General features: G+C 41.7%; 2 protein-coding genes across 3 annotated transcripts; one reads left to right on the forward strand and one right to left on the reverse strand.

Annotated features, from left to right (window-relative positions):
• Positions 1–23: 23 nt before the first annotated feature.
• On the forward strand, positions 24–4,913 carry LOC110973575 (uncharacterized). 2 transcript variants are annotated; one of them, XM_022224482.2, is made up of 8 exons: positions 24–107; positions 814–1,074; positions 1,215–1,302; positions 1,513–1,621; positions 2,572–2,728; positions 3,118–3,187; positions 3,629–3,801; positions 4,411–4,913. In XM_022224482.2, the coding sequence occupies exons 2-8, from the start codon at positions 849–851 to the stop codon at positions 4,635–4,637; spliced, it is 1,050 nt and encodes a 349-aa protein (XP_022080174.2). In that variant the 5' UTR covers positions 24–107; positions 814–848; the 3' UTR covers positions 4,638–4,913. The 2 variants fall into 2 exon arrangements, with proteins under 2 accessions (XP_022080174.2, XP_022080173.2); XM_022224481.2 differs by having other exon boundaries at positions 25–164.
• Positions 4,914–5,321: 408 nt separating this feature from the next.
• Positions 5,322–27,725, reverse strand: LOC110973574 (uncharacterized). The gene is made up of 6 exons (XM_022224480.2): positions 27,444–27,725; positions 18,282–18,522; positions 16,963–17,130; positions 15,403–16,437; positions 12,218–12,328; positions 5,322–8,575 (listed from the first exon to the last, which is right to left on the reverse strand). The coding sequence occupies exons 2-6, from the start codon at positions 18,460–18,462 to the stop codon at positions 8,535–8,537; spliced, it is 1,536 nt and encodes a 511-aa protein (XP_022080172.2). The 5' UTR covers positions 18,463–18,522; positions 27,444–27,725; the 3' UTR covers positions 5,322–8,534.
• Positions 27,726–27,874: the final 149 nt, after the last annotated feature.

Raw genomic sequence — 27,874 nt, forward strand, 5'->3', positions numbered from 1 at the left:
CGGTGAAGAGAATTGCGCCCTCCAGAGTTTGGTACTATTGATGGATTCCAACTAACAACTGACTAAGGGCGAAGCGTCTCGTTTCTAAGGATGCAACCGAATTTGAAGTAGGAATAAGTGTTACATTTGATGTCGTAGGCCTATGATGTAATAGTGGTGTACATGTAAGCGAATTAACATTCGATTTCAGGACAAAGTAATATATTTTAGATTGTTGTTTTGGCGATACCATCACGAATGCACGATCATGATAAACTCATAATCGGTGGCATGGTGTGTGGTCTGTCATTTTGATAAACTAAAATCATCGCTAAATCATCGTGGTCGTGAAACATAACCTTTTTAAAAAAATTGTCGGATACTGTCAATGTATTCCAAATGTATACAGTGTTTAACCAAAGAGCCTGAGACTGAGCATTCTAGTTTGCATAGGTTTTGCATTTTCTGTGCAATAGATTAACATGACTAAACATGTTAAATGCCTAGGCCTGTTAGTACATCATACATGTATATTGACTGCTGACTATCCATCCTGAATTGAAGTATACTCTCACCGTCAAACAAGAGACAGACTGGTATGAAGTTTTCCAACCGGGTTCTTGCACCCATTCGGTGTACGCGCAAAGACTGTACATTCCAGCATAATTTTCGTTGCACATACTCAGTGTGGCCTGTGCCAAACATGCTAGAACTTCTACATGTACATGTATGTGGTGTACCAGGCATAGAGATCATGGTACCAACGTGCTATCAATTTCGTTTGAAAACACGCCCTCTCCACATGCACTCAAATCTCAAATGTGTATTTGACAGGTTTCTTCAGTCAAAGATTTGATGATAAAATAACAATGAAGAAGTCCTCTGTCAAATCAAAGTCGACTGCCTCAACCAGATCCAAATCAGTGCCGAAGGACAAACCAGCTGCAAATCCGTTGAAGTCCAAGCCAAGAGCACCGTCCGGTGATGGAGCAAGGAAAGAGGAAGCCTTTGGTCCGTCTGTGGATGCAGACGAAAGGCTGCAGTCACAGGAAGAGAAGTACCGGCAGCAGTGTGAAGAGGCAGAGATGCCTAAGAGTAAGATCAGGGGGGGTGGGGTTTGGGTTGATGGAGGAGGGGGAGGAACTGCTAATTATACATTGATAACTGGATGTCAAGTTTTGGAGTCTTGAGGGAGCTGAGTTTCATTAAATTTGTTTTGTTACTTCTGACCTCAGTTATGTCCAGACCTATCAGAATCAGTCTTCAGTTGATAGCAAGAAGGAATCTATCTCCGGATGTTGCTAGTGGATCCCATGAGAAGCTGTGAGTGTTTCTTCAATCTATGCACCATGTCCTTTCACCGTCTTGATTTGAAAGCTGATGTGATATTTCCAATGTAACCAGTGACGATGCAGCATTGGACATTCCAGTGGAAATGCTCACTTGAAACTGAGCAAATAATGAAAGTGCATGTATAAAAATGAAGCTTCAGAAAGTTGTCATAAATTAATACAAAGCTTTCTGTATGCACAGAATTCACGCTATCAGCAAGCTGACTCATCTGCGTTTAGACAGGGAGAATGTTGGAGAGATTGATGATCTTGAGATGATGGGACCTGTCACAAACCTGTACTTACAGCAAGTGAGAAGATTATCTTCAAACTTAATTCCTTCAAAGTTGATTCCTGTTTGGTTAGAGAGGGTTTAAAGAAAATCTGAGGAGACTATACATGTATCTATGATTAAATGTACATGAATCAGTGTTGTTATTCAAACTAGCAAGGTGAATGATTTCAATTGATTATGAATTGTTCAAATCTTATTTTCCAAATTTGAATATTGAATAATTTTCTTTTGCTTAAATGAGAAAAATGGCACTATGGAGGATTGTTTCAAGCAGATCCAAATGAAGGAGTATTGTTCATCCCTTAAATCTTGCTAAACTATGGCTGGAGATACTCCTTGACATGAAAAGCTATAATATTGATTATAATGTACATCAACATTGTTTGTGGTATTGCAACTAATTTTGTACATGGTTTTTTCATCAACAATCTGCTGGTTGGTAAGACCGAATATTCAGATATTCGATCGAATTGAAGGTCAAATATTCAAATAGTGAATTTTTCACACTGAATCAGCCCTACATAGCTTGTCAGCCTGTCAAGGAATAGAAAAATAAGACTTATCAGCCTTACAGGTGGGAAAATAACCCAGATTAATTTTGTTGAGGAAATCCATATCTGTTCCATAGTCCTAAATGAAAGAACTCTTACTTCTTAAAAAATACTCCTCAAGGTCATATAGACTGTGGCCAGCAACAGAATTTCAAGTTGAAGGACAGACAAAGGATTTATATAACGGGTTTTGCCCTTACCCAATGTGTACATTAATAATAAACACTGTATGCTCAGTGCATGTCCGAGAGCTTGCGAAAAAGGTCACAAGCCTACTCGGGTGGGACTCGAACCCAAGACCTCCTGCTTACTAGTGCAGACGTCTTAACCACTTGACCACCGAGCTTACCGGGGTCGGCTGGCCAGTCCGAGAATTTCAAGTTGCCTTTGCCTAACTTGGTCTCTCCCATACCAGAATCGGATCGAGAAAATTAAGAATCTTGAGTCGCTACAGTCCCTGTGCTTCCTAACTCTTGCTGGCAACCAAATTGAGAAGGTGGAAAACCTGACTGACCTTCCAGGACTCAAGCTGCTGGACTTGTCGTCCAATCAGATTCAAGAGTTCGACACAAGTGAGGCATTCTTAATTTATTAAGTGTTGAGAAGTTGTTTCATATGATATGAAGTAGAAAAAAATATTACTAGCGTCACAGTCAATATATTGACAGATTTCTACGTTTCAGCGTAATTAATGAACTTCAAATTCTATTGGTATGAATAGAAGTATTTCCAGGGATTGTTTACTTGAGTAAACTTGCAATACATGGCATGGTGTAGATATGTTGACTGGTTCATTGATTCACTGTAATCGCCATCAAAATCTCAAATAGTTTTCTGCAAATTATTTTTCTTTCCAACAATTTTGCTTGATTAATCATTTTTCTCAGACTCTTTGCATTCCTGAGTGATTGATGTCGGTAGCCCATGCGAATGAACATGATGTTATTTATTCCTTTGGTAGATGAGCTTCCCAAGACTTTGATGATACTCACTATGGAGGGAAATCCATGCTGCAAGATGCCCGACTACAGGTAAACAATCCACCCTGAGCTGAAGTGCACCCTCAATCAACCAAAGGACAGGTGGTTGGTTACAAGCGGGTTCTTGCACACATTCTGCGTGTACCCAGACCATACATGCCAGAATAAATTAATTATGCACACTCAGCGTGCTTCGTGTCAAATGCGTATCAACTTGCACGCCTCATGGTGCGTCTATGCAGTGAGTACCAAAAAAGCACGCCCTCTTTTGCTCTGCTTGGAGCAGATGGTGTTACAAATGAGTTCACTGAAAGTGGAACATATTTCCTTACTCGTTTTTCACTTTGGAAGTGTAAACAAAAGAAACCGACAAAGGATAACAAGGATGCACAAAGTGAAATCTTTGGGGCTTCAATCTTTTGGCTTCAAGGAATTTTCCCTAATCTTAACTTTTTGTCAGTTTTTGCAATAATGATTTGTTTGCATGGACAGGAGGAAACTTCTACTTGCCTTGCCGAACCTTCAACAGTTGGATGGGGATGCTGTAACAAGACAAGAGCGGTTAGAAGCGGGATGCGATGCCCTTGCCTTAAGCTCAGAGGAAGATGATGAGACCGAGGATGTAGAAGACGAGGTGGAAGGAAGGACAGGTGAATTGACTGAAGGTAAGATGCAGGTTTGGGATGCAACCGAACATTTCAATATTCTCCACAGATGGGACTTTCAATTTGAGACCTTCTGTACTTGTGATCCTGTAGTCTGTTCACAGTTTCCTGTCTAGTATCCAGGCTTAGCCGTGGGCACTAGATAGCCATTCCTGTGTAAAGTTTGATCCTGTAGTCTCTTTGTAGTTTCCCGTCTAGTACCCAGGCTTAGCAATGTGCACTGGCCTGGCGCTGGCAGCATCAATGATGCACAAGTGCCTTCCCATGGTCCACGTAGATTGCACAGCGCCCTCTATCGTTGTTGTTCAGACCCATTGTAGCATGAGGTTGCAACCAGGCAGTCTGAATACAAATCAAATTAAGATGACAGTAAAAAATTTCTTTCAGAGAGCCAATTGACTCTCTAATAAGTTGTCAAAGATGACAAGAAATTTTTCAAGGACAGATGTACATGTACCATAGTAAAATACTGAAATAATTTTTCATCAAGGTAACATGCTATCTGTAGACGCCACACTTCTGTGGCAAGTGAACTTTTGATGCAGTGCACATATTCTCTATGTAGTAAAGGAGCTCACGCCACTCCACGTGTCTCTGTCTTGTTACCAGACATCTTGCAGTTGTCGGCCAATTTGATCAAGGAATCGCGTCTGCGTTCTCAACGACAAGCCTCGGAGCACTACAGGCACATGGGACAGCTAGTGGAAGCACGTAGCCAATCACAGCTAGCCATGAACTCGGCCAGGTCATCGTTGGGTATGACCCCGAGATCAGGGGATGCGACCTCTGCACCAGCAAGCGGGCGGTTGAGTGCTGGGTCATCGGCATCTAGATGAGTCCTCCTTTGAATTCTTCCAGGATCAATGAAATGTTTTCTTCTGAACAGGACAGGTTCGATGTTTCGTTGTATGGCCGTTAACTTTCTTTATACTTTAAACACTAAATAACAGGCATAACCCTAATAACAAGCGGAATAGGTGAATGGTCAACTTTTGAAATATGGTTGTTGGCTGGATTTGTTCAATTGTAAATTATAGATACAATGTAATACTTGTATATAAGACTGGAATACCAATGCCATGAACTGTAAATAAAATGTTTTGGACACTAGATGTGACTAGTTATACATGATTACCCTAATTTTTTTGGGACAATTGAAAATGTTTCCATGGCAATGCTGCAACCAGTTTCTATGACTTGCTGAGGTGATTTGGCATCAGACTAGTCCTGCAGTCTGGGACAAATCTGATCAGTAACCATTAGTTTAACTATCCACTGATCTGTGACATTCCTTGTGTCTGCACAAAACTCTAAAAGAAGTGCAGTTGAGATGTGGTCATGTCGTTACTGGTCCTGGTTGCTGTGGATTGTCATTGAATGCAAGCAGCTGGCGGATACCAAGCCATTAAGGACTCCAGTGGACACTTCCTATAAAACATGAACATCAAAAATCTTGTGAATAACAAGTCCAACATGTAGGGAATGCAACCATATTACAATGCACACTGGCTGCAAAATGGTTTGATCTCGGAATTATCCATTGTTTATTCCATAATTGCCGCCACTTGTCTGTTAATCACACAAACAACAGATAAAAGGACCATGTACAAAGAGTTTTTTCTATGATAATATAAATCAAAAAAGGGTGACTTTTTTTCTTTCTATTTTACACAATACAGTTGCCTATCTAGAATGTACCATTAAGTCTATATTAGGAAGTCATCTCAAATACGCAATTATGCATAGCCAAAAATACAGTTCCCCTTGGTAACTTTTTTGCATTTAAATTTATTTAAATGTTTAATACAAGGGTTTTCTTTCTTGAGTCAATTACTATACAAATATCAGAAAAAAATTAGATACAATATGCACAGTTCATAGCCTTTTCATTTTCCAGACAAATCTTTTGTCTTGTCTTTAAACTTTACATAATTGTTTATCAAGATTCAACTGCCCTTTCTAACCCAAATGCATTTATTTAATACTATGAAATAACAAAAACTCTCTGGGTTCTTGAATATGTAGCAATACTGGGCTTATTATGCGCAGACTCATTTTCACCGGTGTACTTAGTCGTGCACAGAAAATGCATTTGACAGGAGGGTACCGGTGATAAGGTCAAACATTAATTAGCAACATTTTATTATTCCTGCTACGTATACCACAAATGCTTTGGAACTTCTGACGTCTGGCATTAACAATGTCAGGGAAAACTTCAAAACCAAACTGAACTCAAGTTTTGATTCAAACTGACAAAAAGCCGGAGTACTTTGGAACCGTTTTCTTCACCTCTGAACAAAATACTTTCAATAGTTATCAAGTGAGACAATTTCTGGCTAGATTACTCACTTTTGTAAAAGACTTCGCTACTGTTTGGAAAGGATGTCAGTCATGAACCTACAAACCTTTCCTGACGGCTTTCAATCAGGGGCGAGGAAGGGAAATGGCTAGAAATTTAAATCTGTCGCCACCTTGACAAACAGCACAAACTTTTTACAATGCCCTTTCATACTGCAAAACCTAGGCAATAATTTTCAAATACTTGTAAATGGTAAAATGTAGACCTTTCAGTCAAATGTTGGAGAAGGAATCCCCAGTCTATAAATTTCCTCATGACATCTTAATTGATGCATACGGTTTGGGTGATTTGCAGTTCCAACCTCTTCCCAAATTGCTTTTGAGCAGTATACATGTACAAGACTATACAGATAAGTTACAATATTCTAGCATCTTGTCTTGTATATCCATATTTACAAAGTAAACCTTATAACTGGATGATTCCTCGGAAAAAATGCCACAGAAATGAATGCAAAATGATAGAAAAAGAATCATACACCAGATGCCCTCTGCAAAACCAGCAATTTGTTTACAATATAGAATGTTTCTCATCACTGACGATTCTGTGCAGACTTCAAGTTGCATGTTCATTTGTGAAAAAAAACCCTAAACACTGAAATTAAATGTTCAGTTTAGTATTAATTCATAATTGGAGCAGTTTTTTAAATCAAACACATTTGGTATCAATTGCATTTACTATTAATCTTTTTCTCTGTTGCGGGGAAAATCCTGATGGCATTTCCACAAGAGATAAAGCTTGTAACTTCACTTTAAATGAGTGATAACATTCCCAAGTACTAATGTTCCGTATTAGAATGGCCAGGGTCATGGTTCTCTAGGATCAAAATACGCTGCAAACATCTCATGAAGGATATCCGCCACAAGAATGGCCATTCTGAAACTATCAGAGGGCCAAATACTCATTTGATGTCCTCTCCTTGAAACATTCTCAATGAAGGATTTTACAGATCATGGATCCAATAAAAAAAAATAGATAATGGAATAGAAATAAACGTAATAGCCATAAGGAGTAACAAAAGGCTAAGTTTAAACATACAGAATCATTTCTTACTTCTAAATGGTCATTTTACTGGACAAGGCATTTGACCAATGCTTTAATAACAAGTAGTAACGAAGAAAAATACTCCACATTTTTGTTGGTTTAAGTAGGGTAGACAATACAGACTTCCTGCCTGCCTTCAATGAAAGACCTTGCCCATCTTTATGCCTGCAAGCAGAATTGGATGCCACTTATGGGGGTTTGGCTTGGATTTTTTGGAGAGGACAACTCTTACGCTTCCTTCCTGTCCTCTTGATCACAGTGTCGTGATTATAGTGCGAGACTGTGGCCAGTGTTAGGACAACGGGCACCGTCAAGTCATTTTGGAGGGTGCTTGGCAAACCTCACAGGCCTATTTCATTGAAACAGCAAATGGATGATCCAGAAACACAAGTGGAAATTCTGGGAGCAATGAACCCTCCTCAAAAAAAGAGGAAAACTGTGCAATACTCTGTACAGCATTTTTCAATTTATTATAACAAGTCCATGAATGACTTGGGAAAAAAAAAAACAACCCAACAAACAAGAAGTGGGCTGATCTCAGAAAATGTTGCATTGCCTAATATTTACCAAGCCAGCCAGATATCTATTGCTAAGCAGAAACCTGACCAAAACATGATATGAGGTACATGTAAAATTGGTGGTGACTGACTCTTGGCTAGTTTTTGCTAAGTTGGTAACTCTTAAGACCACAACTTTGCACTTAGCAAGCTGGTATAAGTAGTAGCCATCAATTCACATCTACATCACATGACATTTTGGCCTGGAAACCTGCTGTTTGGTCGAGCAAAGATTTTCTGCATCTGACACATTTCCAAGCCACATGGCCTGTGAGATTTGCACTGTGTGACTTGAATGGTAACCAACTGTTCGTAGGTAGACTCCTTTTGCATGAAGTTCCCCGTGGAATGTGTACAGATATACAAGGTTTTGTTTTCAAACGAGCTTCTAGAGCTACGGCTAGGTCTATTGTCTACGTGTCTCCACACATTTCCAATGGAGCGAAGACGTAGACGTAGCTCTAGACAACAGATTCGGATGCAGCCTCACATCAAGCATCAAGTGGCAAACATATTCACCCTCAGTTTTTCAAAAGGATGGGCCACAGGGTTGTGTGCAGGGTATGCAAAATCCCACAATGTTTTACTATAGTGCCTTTCCAACTCAAAACCCTACTATACCGCATGTGTTCTATAACACATGTCATTTGGCAACAAGTAAATTTTCAGGATAAGGTTGATTGTTCAGGGAATGTCTTGGCCTGAACCTAATGAGGAGTGCCACTGATATACCCACAGGAAACTTGATTTCATTCCAAAGATGAAATCACCTGGAGTTAATGAGATGGAGGCTCTGGAGGCGGGCCTCGTTTCACACCTGCAATGAGAAATCAATAGAAAAACAAAATCAACTTCACATTCCAAAATTATTTTTCCCGCAAAGCGTCTTGTTCATTTCATATCAGGAAACTTCCTTGGGACTGTGCTTAAGCAAACCATGCATTATTAAGTGAAATCACGTTATTCTTAACATCACAAATTCACAATAATTTTGACATTCTTTGAATTAGGAAAATTGTTGGGGTGTGAGTTAAACTGATTGTGTGTAAGAAGACTGCAGCCTTCTTTCCCCTGGTCTTATTGACAAAACTCTATTTTCAGTCACATACGTCATATTTAATTAGTCCTCAAACTCAACCCGACAAAACAGTCCTTCAAGGTCAATGCTGTTACATCTTATAAAGGTCATGAGAACGAATCTCAAATGGAGCTCTGTCTGGCCTGTTTTCCTGGATATCTGTAAGAGGCATGCAAGGTGCAACCGCCCTACTTCCTCCTGACAGGGAAACATTCAATTACAGAGGGCACGCTGACAAAGGCCAATGTCTTCAACGACAGGATAAGGCATACAGAATACTGTATACATAAGATGCTCACGTCTCCCTGGACTTCATGTTGATGCACGTACACATGTTACTCAATTTACGTTAACCAGTGGAACGGAAATAATGTAAGCCCATGTAAAGTGCATTTCAAGGATGCAAGTCAGTGGTTTTTTGTACACAGCATGAATATAAGGCCAAAGAAGCCCAAATATGCCTGGTTAAGCCCTGAAATTAGCCCAATACTTTAAATGCACAAGCCTGAAATCAAGTTTCTGCCTGCAAAATGGCACACTAGGCATTTGGTTCAATTTGTGAATCTACATTGATGGACCTGACATGCTAACAATTACAGGCAGAGCCTTTGCTTACAGGCATAAAAACTCATCGTTAAAAAATAGACAGGAAATTCTGAGATGGAAAAGGCCCTATAGTGTTACTTTGTTGGCAAACATGGGCAGTCAAAAAACAAGGAAATCAGCTCATTTGAGGAGAGCTGGCTGTAAATGACTCTTCAAAAATGATCTTCATGTACCTGGAACTCAAATTTTTTTGTACATTTTTGTATTTCTTACACATAATTATATGACTTTTTCAACCATGCATGAATAAAAGAAACTGTACATTTGATATAGCAAAATAAGACAAGCGTGCTGTCATAGACAATCATTCATGTCCCATGTCATTCTTCATGCACAAATCCAACTCATGGAAGATGGAAAAATCTTGACCTCTGCTGGGACATTGAAACGGGAAAGACACGAAACACAAAAGTCTCGTTTTCTTATGTTATGAGGTTTACACATGAATTGTAAAGCATTTCATAACTCATGTGAAAGTGAAGCTAAGAGAAAAAGCAAACTAAGACAAAAACATGTTTCAAGCATGTTTTGAAACCAAGACTCTATTCTGAAAAAAAACCCATCACTTTTAAGGAGATGGCTTGTGGTATGTGGATAGATCTCTTTTTGGAAGAGGTATGGTTCTGACAAGAACCATTGAGTGTGTACTCAACGTTTCAACCAGTGTGCTCTCGTTGTCCTCAGGAGTGAAGCTGAGGATGGCAAGGGGATGACCAGGGGATGACCAGGGGATGACCGGGGGATGACCAGGGGATGACCAGGGGATGACCAGGGGATGACCGGGGGATGACCAGGGGATGACCACAGGATGACCAGGGGATGACCACAGGATGACCAGGGGATGACTACCGCATACTGGTCAAAACGTCGAATATACACTCAATGGTTCTTATCAGAGAACCGCATCTCTTCCAAAAGAGATCTTTCCATGTGATGTTACCGCAAAGGTCCGCAAGCCCTCTACAAAGCTTCAAGTCTTATACATCACTGTCTTTCTAAAATGGGACCAACTTTATGGAAAACTTGAGGCAAAAAACTACCTAAAATGTTTCATGTACAGGAAGATCACAAAACCAAAATATTTACAAAGACAATTTTGTTGTGCATTTGTTATCACACACAGTTGATACAGCCTTGAAGATAGAAGGAAGTTGGATCCAGCAAAACTCTGATGTACATGTACTCCTGCTTTTCCAATGCACGCTTGCATGTAGTTTGCATGTTAACAATGATTACATCACTAGAGCTTAGCTATTGTGAAAACTAATATGAAAATGAAGACTCAGTTTTGACGGCAAAGTCACAATATCAGATCTTGTTTATTCATATTTAGAATAACAAGGAAACTCAACATGACTTCCTTTTACTTGTATGAATCTGACAATGCATATGCACATGGCATTTCCTTTGGTTTCTGATTCATTCTGAGCTTTTAATGTGTGTATTGTGGACTTCCTGTAAGCCAGTGCCCTTGTGCAGTGCTTTTTTATAGTTCAGAGTTTCTGTTTTTTTGTGCGACCTTTTGGTATGGGGCTGAAACATACAACCTACTATATTAAATGTCTATATTATGTTGAATACAAAGTTCAAAGATTATCAGACTTTATTCAAAGAGCATCTGCAATACACAGATCGCCATGTGGATTTCATTCATTCCTAGGGTATTCTTCAGAGGTTACCACGCGACAATCTGGGACACTACGGAGGTCAGTGAACCGCACCTGGTTCCGCTTGTTATGCCCTTCCTACTATGCCCTCCCCCTTCCCCTCATTGAGTGTTTATGCATCTCTTGACATGCTGACAGGCTGTGCAAGCTACACATGCCCCACGCACCTTCCTCAATCTTGGACACTGTGGAGGTCAATGAACCACACCCTTTCCTCCTGCCACGCCCCTCCCTACCACTGACCTCCCCCACCTGTTGGATATTTACAGTATGCATCTCTTGCCATGCTGATGGGCCCTATGCAAGCTACACATGCCCCACGCACCATCCTCAATCTTAGACACTGTGGAGGTCAATGAACCACACCCTTTCCTCCGGCCACGTCCCTCCCTACCACTCTCCTCCCCCACCTGTTGGATATTTACAGTATGCATCTCTTGCCATGCTGATGGGTCCTATGCAAGCTACACATGCCCCACTCACCATCCTCAATCTGTGCTTTTTCTGACAGCTGTTCCGTTGTGTAATAAACCGAATCAATGGGCAAGTAGCGAACTGCGTCTGTTGGCAGTTAGTTAACATTCAAACACAGTGTCTTTTACTTCAGTAAAGACTGAGAGATGTCCGTAACATACTGGCTTACATGTATGTTCCATCCAGCAGGTAAAAAAGAAAGAGGATTTTTTTTTTGTGATTAAAAATGCCACAGAAATGTATTCCCCTTTTTATGTTGGACAAACAGGAAGATATATGCCAGATTCGTTTGTCTGGTTTTCTTGTTGGACTTTCAACAGTAACAGCAGAACTTTTTACAGGCTAGGCTATCTATTTCCAGTGCTGCTGGGGCCCCACTTGCGTGAGACTCCAATCCATGACCTTCTGCTTACATGCTGGAGGTGTCTTATCCCTCAATTAGCCAGCTTGTGAAAGTTGGGTTGGCACGTTAGCATCTTATCAGTGTCTTCAAGTTCTAGCTGAATTTAACGGATTGCAGAATTTTTTTCCCTCAATAAACTCACATTTTTACTGATGCAGGCCACAGAAATGTTTACGAAACCAGAAGCACGGTTGCACAACTATGACTGTGATTGGTTTTGGCCATACTTACTTTGTCTATTTGATAAAGTTTTGCTGGGATAGGTCTTGTGCGTTGGTGTGAAAGGCTTAGGAGAAGGAAACTCTTTTTCTGAACGGAACCCAAATCTGCTCTCAAAAGAATCTACAGAAAACAGAAACAAATCAAGCCAAATTGTTAAGACAGAGATACATGCCATTTTACACTGAAAACTAACAATTGTTGGGGAAAAAATTGTGGTACTGTAAACTTATCATAGAAATCCTTGATCCTGCGGACAAAGAGGACCGTCAAAAAAGGACAATGCTTCCCAATTTTGATAAATTCTTCCACGGCACACAAGGCCCTAAACTTATCAGCACTTCATAAACGTCACGCACTGGGTAACATTTAAATAAGTGAGTTGAAATGGGATGTGTTCGTTCACCTGAATCATAGAAGATGTGGCTTTTTTTTTTTCCATGCGACCGGGTTCGGGAGGGACATTCCAGATTCCTGAACAACAAACATCTATTCACAACTATTCACCTATGACAAGTTAAAGGTACAGTTCACCTTTGTATAGGTACATATCCATGTCCAGGTATGTGTAAGGATGAGTTGTACAATGCTAGTCATTGTGAACCTGTTTCCCTCTTTGCTTGTCAACTCCAACTCCAATCAGATGAATGGTGTTTCTACCGTATCTGTTTGTTTGTTTGTTGCCTCCTGGAGACTAGTCATTGCTAATTTTGTTGTTTCAGTTTGTAACAAGCACTTTGCATTTCTGAAACTGGTCCTGATAATGACACAACGATGTGTATTTCCTATTGGTGAATTCTTTCCTTATCCACAATCCACTCATGCAGTAATTTCATTTGGGTCCAATATATAATTTATGTATTTTGCTCGGCCTGTTCACATTAAAACGTGACAATGAATTACGTTCGTAAGCAGGTGTCACAGTGAAATATTTTTGGGTGATTACTGCCTGGCATATACATGACATGTTAGGTTTCTATCTTGAAAATGTACAAACAACTATTGAAAGGTTATTGGGAAAAAGAACGCAGTGTGAAGTCGTAAATTAAGTTTCAACTGCATGGGTACTGTGTGCATAGAGGTGTGCTATGCACAGTTTACATGTACCGGTACTTGATAGATGCATGTATTTCCTGATGTTATGACAAGGTCTTTGTAGTAATAATACTCATTCAGGATATGTACATGAAGGTTACGGGGTACCGGTACCATACATGTACACTGGTGATAGTTCCAGCACACACAATGGACTGCTATGCACAAATGAGCAGCACAAAAACACTATGACAAAGAACTCTAACAAGTGAAGTTCATGAAATGCGGAACATGTACCAAATACTGGAAATCTGAGTACAGGACTCCCGAAGAGCATTTCTACATGGTGCAGACTGACAGAATCTTAACCCAGGGACAGATCCGGGATTTTCCCAAAGGGCGAGGGGGGGAGGGCCATGAACGAAAGCAGCAAATGGTAAAACGCCCATGAACAAGTAGCGCAAAGACCTTACAATATGGGGTCTGGGGCACTTTGGGATTCTAGGCACTCTGTGGTGCCATTTCAGGTTCTAGGCACTCTGTGGTGCCATTTCAGGTTCTAGGCACTCTGTGGTGCTATTTCAGGTTTTAGGCACTCTGTGGGGCCATTTCAGGTTCTAGGCACTCTGTGGTGCCATTTCAGGTTCTAGGCACTCTGTGGTGCCATTTCAGGTTCTAGGCACTCTGTGGTGCCATTTCAGGTTCTAGGCACTCTGTGGGGCCATTTCAGGTTCTAGGCACTCTGTGGGGCCATTTCAGGTTCTAGGCACTCTGTGGTGCCATTTCAGGTTCTAGGCACTCTGTGGGGCCATTTCAGGTTCTAGGCACTCTGTGGGGCCATTTCAGGTTCTAGGCACTCTGTGGTGCTATTTCAGGTTTTAGGCACTCTGTGGGGCCATTTCAGGTTCTAGGCACTCTGTGGGGCCATTTCAGGCAGTATGAACCCTTTTTTTCCTCCTTCCCTCTGTTTCATCTTTTAATTATTTATTTAGTGAAAAAGGGGGGCGTGCCCTCTCCCACGGATCTGCCCCTGTAACCCATGTAACTTCTCCGCTGGATCCTTGAAACCAACCAGGAATTCCATGTAACATCTAGGCTGTTGCAAAGGTGAATCTATTTAATTCTGTCAAACTGAATGGTATATGTACATTCTATGGGATTAGGGCTAATCCTGTGTTAACCCTACCCACCTAGGCCCTTCTAGAGGATACACCCTCAATCCTTCAAAATCTTCCAACTGCCCCCATAAAAAATTGGGTACAGTGTCAATCCTCCAAAATCCTCCGATACTTCTTAAACATATTCTGTAGAGGGGTGCCTACTGCCTCGATCCTTCAAAATCCTCTAGCAATTCCTCTCATTATGTTGAGGCAGTGTGAATGGTATCAGTATGGAGGAATATGAATTTATGCATGGCTGAGCATGAACAACACGAGGTCTAATTCACAACCTTGAGACAATCCCATCCGTCGCATTCAGCAGTGCAATTTTGTCCTGCAGCCTCAATACTCTAAAATCCTCCATAACTGCCAGGCGGATTTTGAAGGATTTGGGATGGTTAGGGTTAATATACCTAGAATTCCCTAGGAACTTGTGAATTTGGCAACTCTGCTGTATCCATGTGTGATAAAGGAGGCTTCAGACAGGAACATAGATACATCCATGTAAGTCAACATGTGTATGAGGGTACTGTTGGGTCACATGACATGTGAGAATCCCAACTAAGTTCATGTCGGTCCAGGAAATGAATCAGGGATTCTTAGACGAGCTATAAATACCAGGAGCGGAACGTTAACAGTAGGTGAACAAGTGTGACATTATGCACCATTGTGTGACATTATAGAAAGGTAGTATGAGAACACAAGGCTTCAGATTTGACATTTGTAGCATTTATGACAAGTGAGAGAATAATAGGGTAATTGTTTTGTAATGAACTCTAAAAAGTCACATGATCCAGCCACTATTTAATGGGATTTATTTCTGTGCCAATATTGCTCTATCTCCTTGAGACAGAGGAAGATTGTGAAAGACCTAAGACGGTTCAGAAGAACAGGTAGCCATTGATGTAAGTATCTAACGCTATAACACAAACAAGAAAGTTGAATCCAGGCATTCAAAACACGTGTAAGTGGAAAGCTATCCCAAAGTATGCATCAACTTACCATATCCATTATTGTTGGTAATTTGCGGTGCTCCTGAAGCCCGTGTACCTCTACTTGGCGGAGGTGGTGGAGGCGGACCAAGTGATGAACTATTACTGCCTACGATTGATGGCGGCCTTTCTCTTGACGGGGGTGGCGGTGGCGGCGCACTTTGTGCCGGACCAGATCGCGATGGTAGAGGGGGCGGCCGACTGGATGGGGGTGCAGGTGGTGCTGGGCCACTGGAGACTGGACGCCGGGTGTTCCTTGCTGGGGGGGGAGGTGGCGGTAATCCTGACGGTCGGGATCCACTGTCGCTGGGTGGAGGAGGGGGTGGAGGTCGGCTGTTTGCGGCCCTCGATGGAGGGAGTGGGGGTGGGGCTCCGCCAAAGGTAGGTCCATTTGTTTGGGATACATTCTGCATGGGGTCTGGAATTGGGGGAGGAGCCGGTCTTCCTGCAGGGGGTTGCCTGGAGGGAGGTGGTGGCTGTGGTACTGGGGGCGCGGGCTCTCTCGCTGGGGGAGGGGGAGGGGGTGGCATACGCCCCAAGGATTGCCTCGTTGGTGGTAATGCTGGTGGCCGTGATGATGATGATGGTGGTCTTGGGGGAGCCTGGTCTTTCTGCCTACCGTTTGGAACATTACGCCCAGGTGGAGGTGGGGGCGGCAGGTTTCCAACTGATGGGGGGCGTGGCTTATTCTGTTGAGGAGGTGGAGGTGGCGGGGCAGCAGAGTGCCCTCCAGAGTTGTAGGCAGGCCTGGAATTCCCCCCTTTGATATCATTCATCCAAGACGGTTTGTTCTGTGTTGTGGTAGAGTCCCTGGGCGGCCCTGGATGGCTGGGTAGCGGCCGGCCAGGCAGTTTAGGCGAGGGAGGCTCTTGCCGGTCTGCGTTTTGTAATCCTATGTTGGAAAGACGTTGGGAAGGGGGCTGAGTATTCCCCGCTGATCTGCTTGGGGGTGGAGGCGGAGGCTGAGAACCAAACTGTCTACTTCCTAGCGACTGGCCGGGGCCACCTACATGATTACTTGCAGGGGTGTTCCTATCCTTGGCACCTATGGAAAAAGATGCAAGAGATTTCTGTTAGGACACTAAATGACTCTCAGCACACTGTACAATCAAAGCTGCTTACCAAGGCAGCATTATAAATAACTAAATTTGCAAAGTAAATAAACAGCAGGATGATTTATTTCTATGGCTTCTTCCTCATGAGCAGGGAAACTGCAGCATTGGAAATACATGTATGTGTGAACGTTGCCGACACTGCAAAGTGTTTGTAAAACAGACGTTAATCTTTCTTAACAAAAGATAAGATAACCACTTGATAATGACACATTAAAGAAACTAACTTACAAGGGTTTGCAAAACCAGCTACCTGAGGGATTTCACAGCTGGTTAATGATCAAAACTAGCTGAGGTTTGGACATTTTCTGTTAAAATATACATGCCAAGTCCTTGCACATGCAGCATACTTTTGTAAAAGAGGAATTTGCTCTCTTGTTAAGAATTAAAGGCAAAATCTCTCTCAACCAGTAATGACTATAAAGTCCAAGGCAAAGACTGCGGTAACTTGATCGCACCTGATCCTGCTGGAAATCTGCCCGTCTTCTTAAGCTGTGGCATTCCACCACTGAACAGTCCACCCATCCCCCCACTCATTCCACCGCCCCCTCCTCCACCGCCTCCCATCCCTCCTCCTCCTGGTCTGCCGACTCCGCCCCCTCCACCACCAGCGGGTTTCTTCTCAGCTAGATAATTCAAACAAAACAACTCCATTAAAAAAGTTTGAATCAGCAGAAACACAGCAAGAATAAAAAAGAGTCCAAGGGGCTTGGGGCCTACTTTTTTGGGGGAAACATTTCTTTAACCACTTGCTGCCGGGGTTTCCAGTACCGAACACGTATTCTTTATATGCGTGGCCAGGGTCTCCGAAATCGGACATGGGGAACTGGGCCTTGTATCAAAAGACCGTACTCATAACAAAAGACCAGGCTGCTGGGCATTACCAACATTTTTTCACTCCAATAGTGGAGATAATCCAGCCTTGTTTTGCAACAGTATACCACAGTTTTGTGGATTTAGCGCGAGTGGATTACACCTGGGACAAAGTGCTCCACCGTCGCAGCGATGAGCCACACAGCACCGCTGCATGCTAATCTGGCCCCTATTGAAAAGTGGTCAGCAGCGCACTGTGCCATTTTCATTAACAAAAGAAAATTACATAACACCGCAAAATCTGGACTCTTTTAACATGGCGTCAGGCCTGGCTGAAATATTCCACTGTCAACAGGTCTTCGTGTGGGTCTAAGTGTCCAGTAAATGATGATAGGAATTTGAAAAGAATTTTGAAAACAGAAAAAAAATGATAATTATCCCGCCCCACTATCATCAACATTGATAACTGCCACAGGTGCGAAGTCATTAAGAACTTTTCAAGGGTAGACATATGAACATCTTGCCACAAAACGAACAGCAAAAGAAATGAGCGTGAAACTTGCCGAGTGTTTCAATACAAGTGCTCATCTGAACCATAGGTGAGAAATGTGTGGTGTCCAATGAACTCAAGACTTTATAGACCGATTGTGCTTAGTCACGTGACCTGTAGTGGGTTTCAAACAGCAAAAGGATAGTATTCTTCTACAGTAATGCTTGTTGTATTGTTTACCCAAAATAATGCTGATTTTCAGCTTAGTACTCAGCGTATCAGTAGTTGGAATACTTGACCAACCATCAGCTTTCTTTTAAGTAAATGACACTTATGACACTCTGCTATGGAAAAGTGCTATGTCTGCTGATGTCTGATATCCACTATTGGTCACATGACTTAGCAGGTGCCATTGGTCTGTTTCTAGAGATTCTGTGTAATGAGGAACACAGTAAGTATTCTCAAGAGGCTCACGTGCTAGGACTGGTGCACTCCTGTCGTTTGTGACCGTCTTTTTGAGTCTGGCTCCTTTGTGGATGTCAGTCAGCAATGCTCCTCGGTCCTTCTGTGCCTTCTTACTGAGTGGAGGAGGCCCGCTCATGTTGGCTGGGGGTGGGGGTGGGGGGGCTGGGGCAGGGGGTGGTGGGGGAGGCATAGTGGTGGTAGTTTAGTTTCTCTTTATGTAGACTATCGCTCACCCAGCCCACTATGGAATCTGGCGATAACAGAAAAAGAATATATTGTTTAATACTGTGTCTGACATTGGAAACATTTCTGCTACATTAACCGTAACAGTCCTCAGTCCTCCAACAGGTGAAGGATTGAGGAGAGTTAGGGTTAAGGCCAATTCAAACTTGGCACGAAAGTGAACACAAATGCCAATTGTGACTTCTGATCACTTGTTCCTGTTGCACATTCAGAAAAGTTGAACACATTTCAACTCCAGTAAATTTCACTACAAATGTACATGTAGTGTGATGTCAAATTCGCTTGAAGTATGAACCAGCCTCTGGTCACTATTGTGTGCCTTTTCTAACCAAAACTCTGCACTTCATTTTGGCATGACTCAACACCAGGCTTTTTTTTTTCAATATTGCAGCTTTGAGCCGCGAGTAAAAGGAAAGTGTGGTGCACATGTATCTGAAGGTCAAAGGTCACGTCTCTGAAGGGCAAAGGTCACGTCCCTGAAGGGCAAAGGTCAATGCACACACTGAACTGAAAACAGTTTGTAGTACCCGCTGCTACACCTGACCAGCCAGCTGATACTGGCAAGCTTGTTGGCGAAGTATTAAGACGTCTGCCATAGTAAGCAGGAGGTCGTGGGTTCGAGTCCCACAAGAGTAAGCTTGTGAAATTTTTTTTATATATGTTGACTAAGGGCAAACCCCATAATATAAATTAACATCTCCCCAGTACAAAGTTCAATTTAAAAAAATGTGAAGTTGGCAGAGTGCACTAGGCTACACCATCACCGCTACTGAATCCAGTAATGTACATGTATGCATTTAGATTTGAAGTTACATGTACATGTACGGTACTTGCAGAGGCAACGATTGCTGAAACGTTTGAATTCAAAGTTTGCTTTCAAAGTTTGCTTCACAATTTCCAAATTGTTCAGTCAATGTACATGTACATGCTTATGCTTGTTGTATACACTTCCTAGGTTACATGGTACTTGTACATGTACCGACCGATGGATACATGGGGATCGGTAATATTTTTAATAATTTGTGGTTCAATCATCAATGCATACATGTAATTGCACAATGCCACATTGTATACATGACATACCGGTACATGTAGAGAAAGCAACCCAAGGATGAACTACACAGATAACAGACATGCTCAGAATTCAATACACACAAACCAATCAGAGAGAGGATATCCTGTGTGCCATGCCTTAATTAAACTTTCCCTAGTCCACCGGTCACACCTGCCACAAATTACCAAGGACTCGTCACAAGTCTACCAACCAGAATCCTTCAAGTTTCCTCAGTTAAAATGCTCTAGTTTCGGTAAACACACCAAGGGAATCTGTGTTTCTGATAGCTTGCTGGGATATACTCCATCTTGAAAAGGGTTAATTAGAGGCTTTTCTTGGGGTCATGGAAAACAATGAATATAATCTATTCCCTGAATGGAACCCGAGGAGTCTAGGCTAGATATGCTTCCATTGTGTTTTTGGACGGAAATGCAATGGCCCTGAAGGCTTTCACTTCCTCTGAAATGGACAAATTCATGTTTCCGAAAGTGGGTCAAAGGTCATTCCCAGACATCATGCTTTGCCATGCGTCATCGCAAAAGAATTACATTAACCAAGATGTTTGTTTTGGTAGTCAACTTCCAACATGAGAAATCAAAAATGATGCTGACACGGATGGCCTCTTCAGACTTCAATTCCTGGATTTTCAGAATCAATTCAAGTGGTTCCAGGCCTTATTATCCACACCTGCTCTCATTGTGGGTGTCTAATCAATACATTTTTAGGCCATGTCCAAATCGGGCTTCCATACAACGGTTATGTATGTACGGGTACATGTAGGTCTATTATCTACACTTTGCCACACATTTCCAATGGGGAGTAGACCTAAGCCTACATGTACATGCACCATTAGCCCTCAACAACAGGTTCAGATGCAGCCACAGCAACTTTCTTTCCCCAAACAAACTTTGCGAATTAAACCTTCAAGAAAAAATACAGTTCATGATTTTTCAACTCAGGGCAATTTTCCTGTTGATTCTACGCATATACCTGGTCAGTTTATGACCACTACCAGCAAAAATCATACAAATGCATGTATGCATCTTATAAGCAAAGGAAGTTAAATCCACAAAAAACCTTTCTTGTTAGTCAACCAGCTCTCCGATTGGCCAGAAAACAGCTGTTAATTTCTATTTATAAACAAGGCATTTAAATGGTACGTAGAAATACAGCCCCCCCAAAAAAGTCTAAAGTTATGACGTAAACACAGAAATTCATAGTGCTGTTTGGGCCAATTTCACAGAGCTACTTAAGCACAGACTTTGCATAAAGCATGAAAAAACTTTGCTTACAACACAAAGGTTACCAGCTCAAACTCGATATGATTGTCATGCGAGCCAACAGACAGCTACTTGTAAATACCACTTAAAACAATATACATCTCATGGAGATTTGGCTGGTAACCTGATTTATCAAGCAAGAATTTTTCTCACTTAAACAAATGTTGTGCTTATTTTATTTGTGGTTTATTTATTGAAACGAATCTGCGCAGGTGCATCGCTTGCTGAAATGGCACCCATGTGATTTCAACTACCGTGTATTCACGGTGAAGCTCTCCATCTTGCGTTGCTTCGTGGCGCTTTGCTTATAATATCTGACAAGTACTGTACATGAATATATGCACTAATAAAGAATGGAGCTTGGTCATGTTAAGAATCGGTAATGGAACAAAGTTACAAGAACGTATCCATGCTCAGAGATGACATGTACCTGTACTTCTGTGTGTGCCTACCTGTAGTCTGCTTGGAGATACTTTTTAATGGATACTTCCAACCTATTTCCACATGTGCATGTATACAGTTCCTAATTCTAACATGGGCAGGGCCGTTGATTGTGGGAGGGACAAAGTCCACTGTCAAACTACCGTATCATGTGCTTCCAGTTGTGTTTACATGTCGGCTCTCGACAGTACAAAGAGCATGAATCCTTCATTAGACAGCCATTATGTTTCTGCACACGTACATGTACACATGTGAATGCTACATGAAAATGTGTGCACTTGCACAGTACATTCAGGGTTCATGATACGTTGGACTGAAAACTTCTACATTTTCTAGGCTTTGTCTTTACTGCGTCAAAAGTTCACACACAGGGCTGTCTGGCTGTTACAAAAATCAATATTATAATGAATGAAGAGACGCAATACTTGATCCTAAAAGTAGCAAAACTTCATGAAGAAAAAGGACCATAAAGTGTTTGTTGGAAGCAAAGATCGTATAGCCCCGCGTAGCTGCGCAAGATGGAGAACTTCACCGTGAATACACGTAAAACGTTGTACATGTAATCACATGGGCGCCATTTCAGCAAGAGATGCACTTGCGTGCACATTAATGCACAGGCTCAGGCGCTGCGGCAGGCACATACACCTGGTGCGCCTGCATCTGTGCATTACCGTGAACTGGCAGGCGTATCACTCGCTCAAATGGCGCCCACGGTGATTATACCTTTTGGGCAGAGTTATCCATCTTGCGCTTTCGCTATACGATCTTTGGTTGGAAGCTAGTTCTACAGTGTGTGCATGGTCACTAATCTGATCAAGCCTGGTCAGTAATACATGTAAGCCCCAGGGGGTTGGTCAATCTGTCTGAACTGTACACTCCTAGGGATGGTTGTATCAATTTGTCCACATAATCTGCAAGGTACAATGTACACAGTGATTGAGAAATAATCCGAAGATAATTACCAGGCTCTAAGAAACCTCAAGTGCAATGAAAAGTTCAACAGGCAATGAAGATGGTTGCAATCAACAATAATAACAGATATGATCAGACAGATGAGGTTTTCAGGTAGGCTGAATTCAAATTCTAAACTACAAAAGCCTGCCAAGCTAGAAGTAGACAGGCACAGACATGAACAAGTACATGTAAATCTGTAAGCCCCGAATGAGCTTTACTTTGAACAAGAGTGTGTTACTGTAAACAAGTGGTGCGACACATGTTTAGCCTAAAGTCAAGAGTTTTCCGCTTTGCGGAAAATCCGCCAAAAACACGGATTTGGGGGTAGAAAGCGGAAAATGCAATTCTCGGTAAAAAGAAATAAATAAATAAAACAATTAAATATTTTTGATCATTTCGGCACAATTAATCAAATAAATATGAACCCAAATTAGGAATGACAACTCATTTTCACTGTTTAACTCACTTTGAAAGTAACAGGTAGCGTTTCCCCTCCTGTTTTTCCTTTGCTATATTGCAGAAATCGGTATTGATTTCCTCCGGCTCTGCACCGCAGAGATCACGAGGTCCCCGTTCCCTACATAGTGCCCAGACGTCTCACAGCTTATGAATAAATCTAACAGGACGGGGACCAGTCCAAGATCACAGTGGAATGGTGCGTGTAGGCCCTACATACATCATTATGCCAAAGATACCTGTAGATGTACGGTAAATGTAGGCCTAAAGTACATATGCACAGTCACATACAGTTTTTGTACATAAAATTTAGAAAGCGAAGAAAGCAGAATTTGACTTTCAGAAAGCAGACAATTCTTGACTTTAGTTTAGCCCATCCATTTCAAAAAAGTTTAGATATGTGTATTACGGATCCTGTCTGAATCCACTTGTTGTAATAGCCATGAGCAGCACATGTCTAGGAGGAATGACTACAGCCACTATCTAGAGGAGAGCCAGCGGCTTCCACACATGTACATGTAGGCTCCAGTCTCATCTCTAGCCACAGCCATACCATCCAGACATGGCTCACAATCCGACATCTTGCTCTGGTTAAAATAGGAAGCATCACTTCACTTGTGTCCCACTTTTTGTATGATTCTGGCCAAGCTGACCAATCAAGAGGGGTTCCTACTTAAAGAAAGATACATGTACTTTTCTGGAGCACCTGCGGTCAATGAAAACTGTGTACTGGTACAGTATAACATGGAACTAACTTGACAAAATAAATGTACAAGAATCAAACTCTTGCAATGGCTGGACCGTTGCATGTCAACATAAAATAAGATCCCATAAAAAGGTCCAAGCAATGTGTGTATGTACATGTACACACCCACAGTGGAACGGGTAATAAAGGAACCATAACTGTGATTATACGACCTTGGAGAGAAGAATAGCCCAACATCGGTTACATCAGTTAAAGCATCGTTGGTTTGTTGAATATAAAATCACCATCAACAATGGCATTCAGAGAAGTCTTTCTATCTGGACTACGCATGCATAAGCAGAGAGTTGTATAATGTCGTAAAGCTGGACACAACACCACAACCATTGATACAGACCTGTAGGATTCCAACAAGACAGGTGTGTGTAGTATCCTCAATATTGGCATACACATACACCTGTTAGCATGAACCGGTACATTCTGAAAGGCAGTTTTTAGAGACCGCAGACCAACCCATCTGATCCTCGCCAACTGTAATAAACCTTCATTTGCAACTATCAATGATGACTTTGCATTTAACCACTGGAAAAATTAAAGGGGATGGCCATGTAGGGTTAAATTGACGTTATATGATAGTTTTCAACTGTCTTATAAACAAAGAGTTGGATTAATCACTCTTTTATGTCATTAAATCAGCAAAAATTGGCGTGTCCTGTGTACTTTTTTCAGTCTCCACCGGGGCTCTTCACAAAAACATGTCAAAATCGGTCAATGAGGGCAGCAGACAAATCTTGGCAAAATGTGACATCATAGGACGGACTCGACTTTTAAGACCAGAATGCACAGCTCCGGCAAGAATGTTGATCGGTCAAAGTAAGCGACTTGCAGTTCACAGTGAAAAAAAACTGTTGGAAAGGAACACCAACTTTGACAAAGTAGGCTAGCCTATAAAAATAGACAAAAACTACCCCCCAAATCAGTGAAACACACAACAAAACAACCAAACTGGTAGAACAAATAAGAGACAAGGAAGGCAATCTAACTTTCCCAGTAGGCAGTAGGCAGTAGGCCTTACAGACAAATCGCAACCCAACGTCAACCTGTTTCGAGTCACCTGTATTTGCCCATTGTCGACGACAATACATGCATGTTTCACTTTAAAACAGGATTTATCAAACAAACATCAGTGAATACAGCTATTGAATAGCCAATGTCTTTTCAGAAAGACAAATTTTTATAATGGTGCAGACAAAAAAATCATACCAGTCAGTGTTTTTCCAAGGGTGGATTTGCACCGAAAACCATCGAGTTTGCCATCCTTCCATCCTTGGAAATAGTTATTCGCGATACCCACTGCTACATCTGACTCGAACCTGCCAGCCAACACCAGCAAGCTCGGTGGTCGAGTGGTAAAGCCATCTGCACTAGTAAGCAGGGGGTTGTGGGTTAGAGTCCCACCCAAGTACACTAGTGGATTTTCTCCCAAGCCAAAAATTAGTCAGTGTTTTGTTGTCGATCCTCTGGCCAACAGCCTCGAGTTACAAAATCTCTTCCTGATTATATTCTGGTTCGAACTGATAAGGCAATATTTCTTGTGCCTCATCAGCTCCTTCAATGTCGCTTTCTTTGTCAAATGAATAAGACGAACAAGACAACTGATCACTGTCATGATCAGAAAAAGAATCAATGCTGGAATTATTGTCGCTTGTGTCTGACATGATGGCAAACGCTAACGCAACTGCATTATGTACATGTCGATACGTTTTTGCATAACAGTGAACGGTCACCAGATAAAGGACTCCGTCCTATGACATCATGATTCTTAGGAATTTCTTCAGACAACTTTTGGTACCCGACGGCTGTTGTTTAGCTTTGGCTCCAAGAAGGGAGTAAAATAGGGTCATGAAAACTATAATCTTAAAGATATTTCCGCACATTTTGAAATCATGCAGATGTGTTTTCTTGTTATATGCATGCTTGTTTTATGTGCTGATGTATGTTTTACAACAAATCTTCCCAGCATGGCCCATCCCCTTTAAATTTTCTACAGAACTAATCTGAATAAAGGAAGACTCTGAAATAGAAACTGAAACAGTTGCTATGACTTACATAAAAATAAACTGTAAAAAACACAGGTGTCAGGTGCTGCACAGGTAGATCTTGGTTGATTGAATTCTTATACATTCAACTACAAATTCCACAGTACAGTATGTATATATTAGGAGCCTTGAAAAATTTCCCCAAATTTACCACGTAAAAGTCAGAGTAAAAATGTTCCTGAAGTAAATGGAAAGCCTCAAGTTTCTTTGACTACATTCGTAATCACTGTTACATTAATCAAATAACACAGGAACTCTTTTTAAGCAATGTGTCAGTTAGCACGTTGCTCAAAGAATCCAGACGGGCATTCTTTAAATAACACTTGGCTGAATAAGCCTTTTGCGAGTTAACTTTGACCCAAATCTGGTACACTGAGTTCTTTAAATTCGTGTGAACTTAACAACTTGAATTATCCATACTGACAACTTGAATTCTCCATGCTAAAGCCACTGTTGCTATACCTCGTGATTCAGGGCAAGCTTTTGCTCAGTTACATAAGAGACGCCTTGCAACAATACACTGTTCTCAATGGATAAGAAGGGTAGAAAGGAACCAGTCCATTCCAGAGAGGCAGTCGCTATGCGAAAGCTTACCCCGAATCACAAGGTATAGCAACAGTGTCTTTAGTCTCGGGAATTCAAATACACTGTACATGTAGTTATGTTTATGTGCAAGCAGATAACTCAGTGTGCCAGGTTTTATTTAAATTTAACTCGCAAATTGCTTATTCAACAGCTCATTGCATCTGAAGCACTGGATGAACTTAAAGTGTCAAAATTAAGAAGGGATTAATGGCAGCATACCCCACCACTCTAAAAAAACGACCCCTAGAATGACTGGTTACGTGGGTACAAGGTGAAAATCCCTTGAGAAGAGTGTGACACTTTGACCTATACCTGGCTACGAGGTTGACCATGAAGGTGGTGGGGTATTCTGCAATTGAGCTTAAAAGGTGGCATCACATACATGTATTTAGTTAAGCTGCGAAAAACTTCTTGGCCCTTGACGTCTTGGACTTACTCTAATACACTTTAACAATATCTACGGCTGTGTCAGTGCAGAGATAAATGTACATGTAGATCAGTGTTGAAGTGGATTTGCAAAAACACAGTAACACGTACTGTTACATGGCCAACTTGGGAAAACATTTTTGATGGTTGGGTTATCATGGCCTCAAGTAACTTCACAAACTTACAATGTTTACAAATAACATGTTGGAAATGTACATGTACATTGTGCCCCCCTCAAAAATGCAAGTTATGTTATTGACACAGCAAAATGCATGACTTGTTTTATCCAGCATTTCTGAAATTCTCGATGCACATGTAGGGTCTACATAATGCACCCCATAATAATTCATCAACCTGTACATGTACGTCACACTTGTCACAATGTTATGCATGATATACATGTAGGCCTACAATACATGTACAGTCATAGACAGGGTAATACCAGTACAGGTTGTATTGTGACATTGTTATCACTGGCAACAAAGTAGGACTGCAGTGAGTAGGAGTGAGGCTTGCCGGGTACGGGGGAAGGCACAGTAAATGGCCTATTGCAGGCACAGCAATCGTGATCACTGGTGATTAAGTGATTACTGATGTAAGCCCTTTTTCTTCTTCACCTGTTCACAACTGCCACAAAGCCTACTTGGGCTATCCCTTGCAGATCACACTGTCCACTCATGGGTAACATCTGAACATGATGGGTGTTAGCTGCAATTGCCAATGATGTAAACATCACGTCATACATGTACATGTTGGTATGACTGCCATGTTTTCGTGAACTTCAGATACGCCAAAAAATTGTGTATAAAAACACTTCCATTATTGAAATTTCATAAAGATACTTTCCAACTTGTTTTAGGCTTTGGCTGGGCGGCATGCAACCCGACCTGCAAAACTGATCAAATTTCATGGCAGAGGACTACAACTCACCTGTAAAAATTCAGATCTCAAGCAAACAAAACTAGGACTTTCCGAGCCGTAAACTTGTCTCCAACATTTCGAATCTTTCAAATAATACACGGTACAAAACACTTGGCCTATCCCAAACGAATAAAACCTCCGCCTATTTTTGAACCCGGAAATTGTCTGGGTGGTTAATGCACTAAATCACGCACCACCGTAGACCACTCGACACGTACGATACCATGGCATAGTGCTACGTACATGTACAGTACATGATGTACATTTCCCATGCTATGAACTTCCTGATCTAAAATGGCCGACCAGGTGGTGTGTCGAGAGGGGTACCCAATATTGAGCAATTGCGACAACCCCATTTCGGCGGTAATAAGTCTAGAATGCATGCAACACAGGGAGAAAAGTCCCAGAATGCTTTGTATCAGTTGACTTTTTTATGCATG

This window comes from Acanthaster planci, linkage group LG17, assembly GCF_054643075.1.
Source record: "Acanthaster planci isolate LZ-2023a linkage group LG17, COTS_SCS, whole genome shotgun sequence".
Taxonomy (NCBI): Eukaryota; Metazoa; Echinodermata; class Asteroidea; order Valvatida; family Acanthasteridae; genus Acanthaster; species Acanthaster planci.

Excerpts from the sequence above, each read along its gene's own strand:
- LOC110973575 (XM_022224482.2), top strand. The coding sequence starts at position 849 with ATGAAGAAGTCCTCTGTCAAATCAAAGTCGACTGCCTCAACCAGATCC. Across the intron at positions 3,188-3,628 it reads TGCAAGATGCCCGACTACAG|GAGGAAACTTCTACTTGCCT; the intron begins GTAAACAATCCA and ends TTGCATGGACAG. Across the intron at positions 3,802-4,410 it reads GACAGGTGAATTGACTGAAG|ACATCTTGCAGTTGTCGGCC; the intron begins GTAAGATGCAGG and ends TCTTGTTACCAG.
- LOC110973574 (XM_022224480.2), bottom strand. The coding sequence starts at position 18,462 with ATGCCTCCCCCACCACCCCCTGCCCCAGCCCCCCCACCCCCACCCCCA. Across the intron at positions 16,438-16,962 it reads CAGATTTCCAGCAGGATCAG|GTGCCAAGGATAGGAACACC; the intron begins GTGCGATCAAGT and ends CTTTTTCCATAG. Across the intron at positions 12,329-15,402 it reads TACCAACAATAATGGATATG|ATTCTTTTGAGAGCAGATTT; the intron begins GTAAGTTGATGC and ends TGTTTTCTGTAG.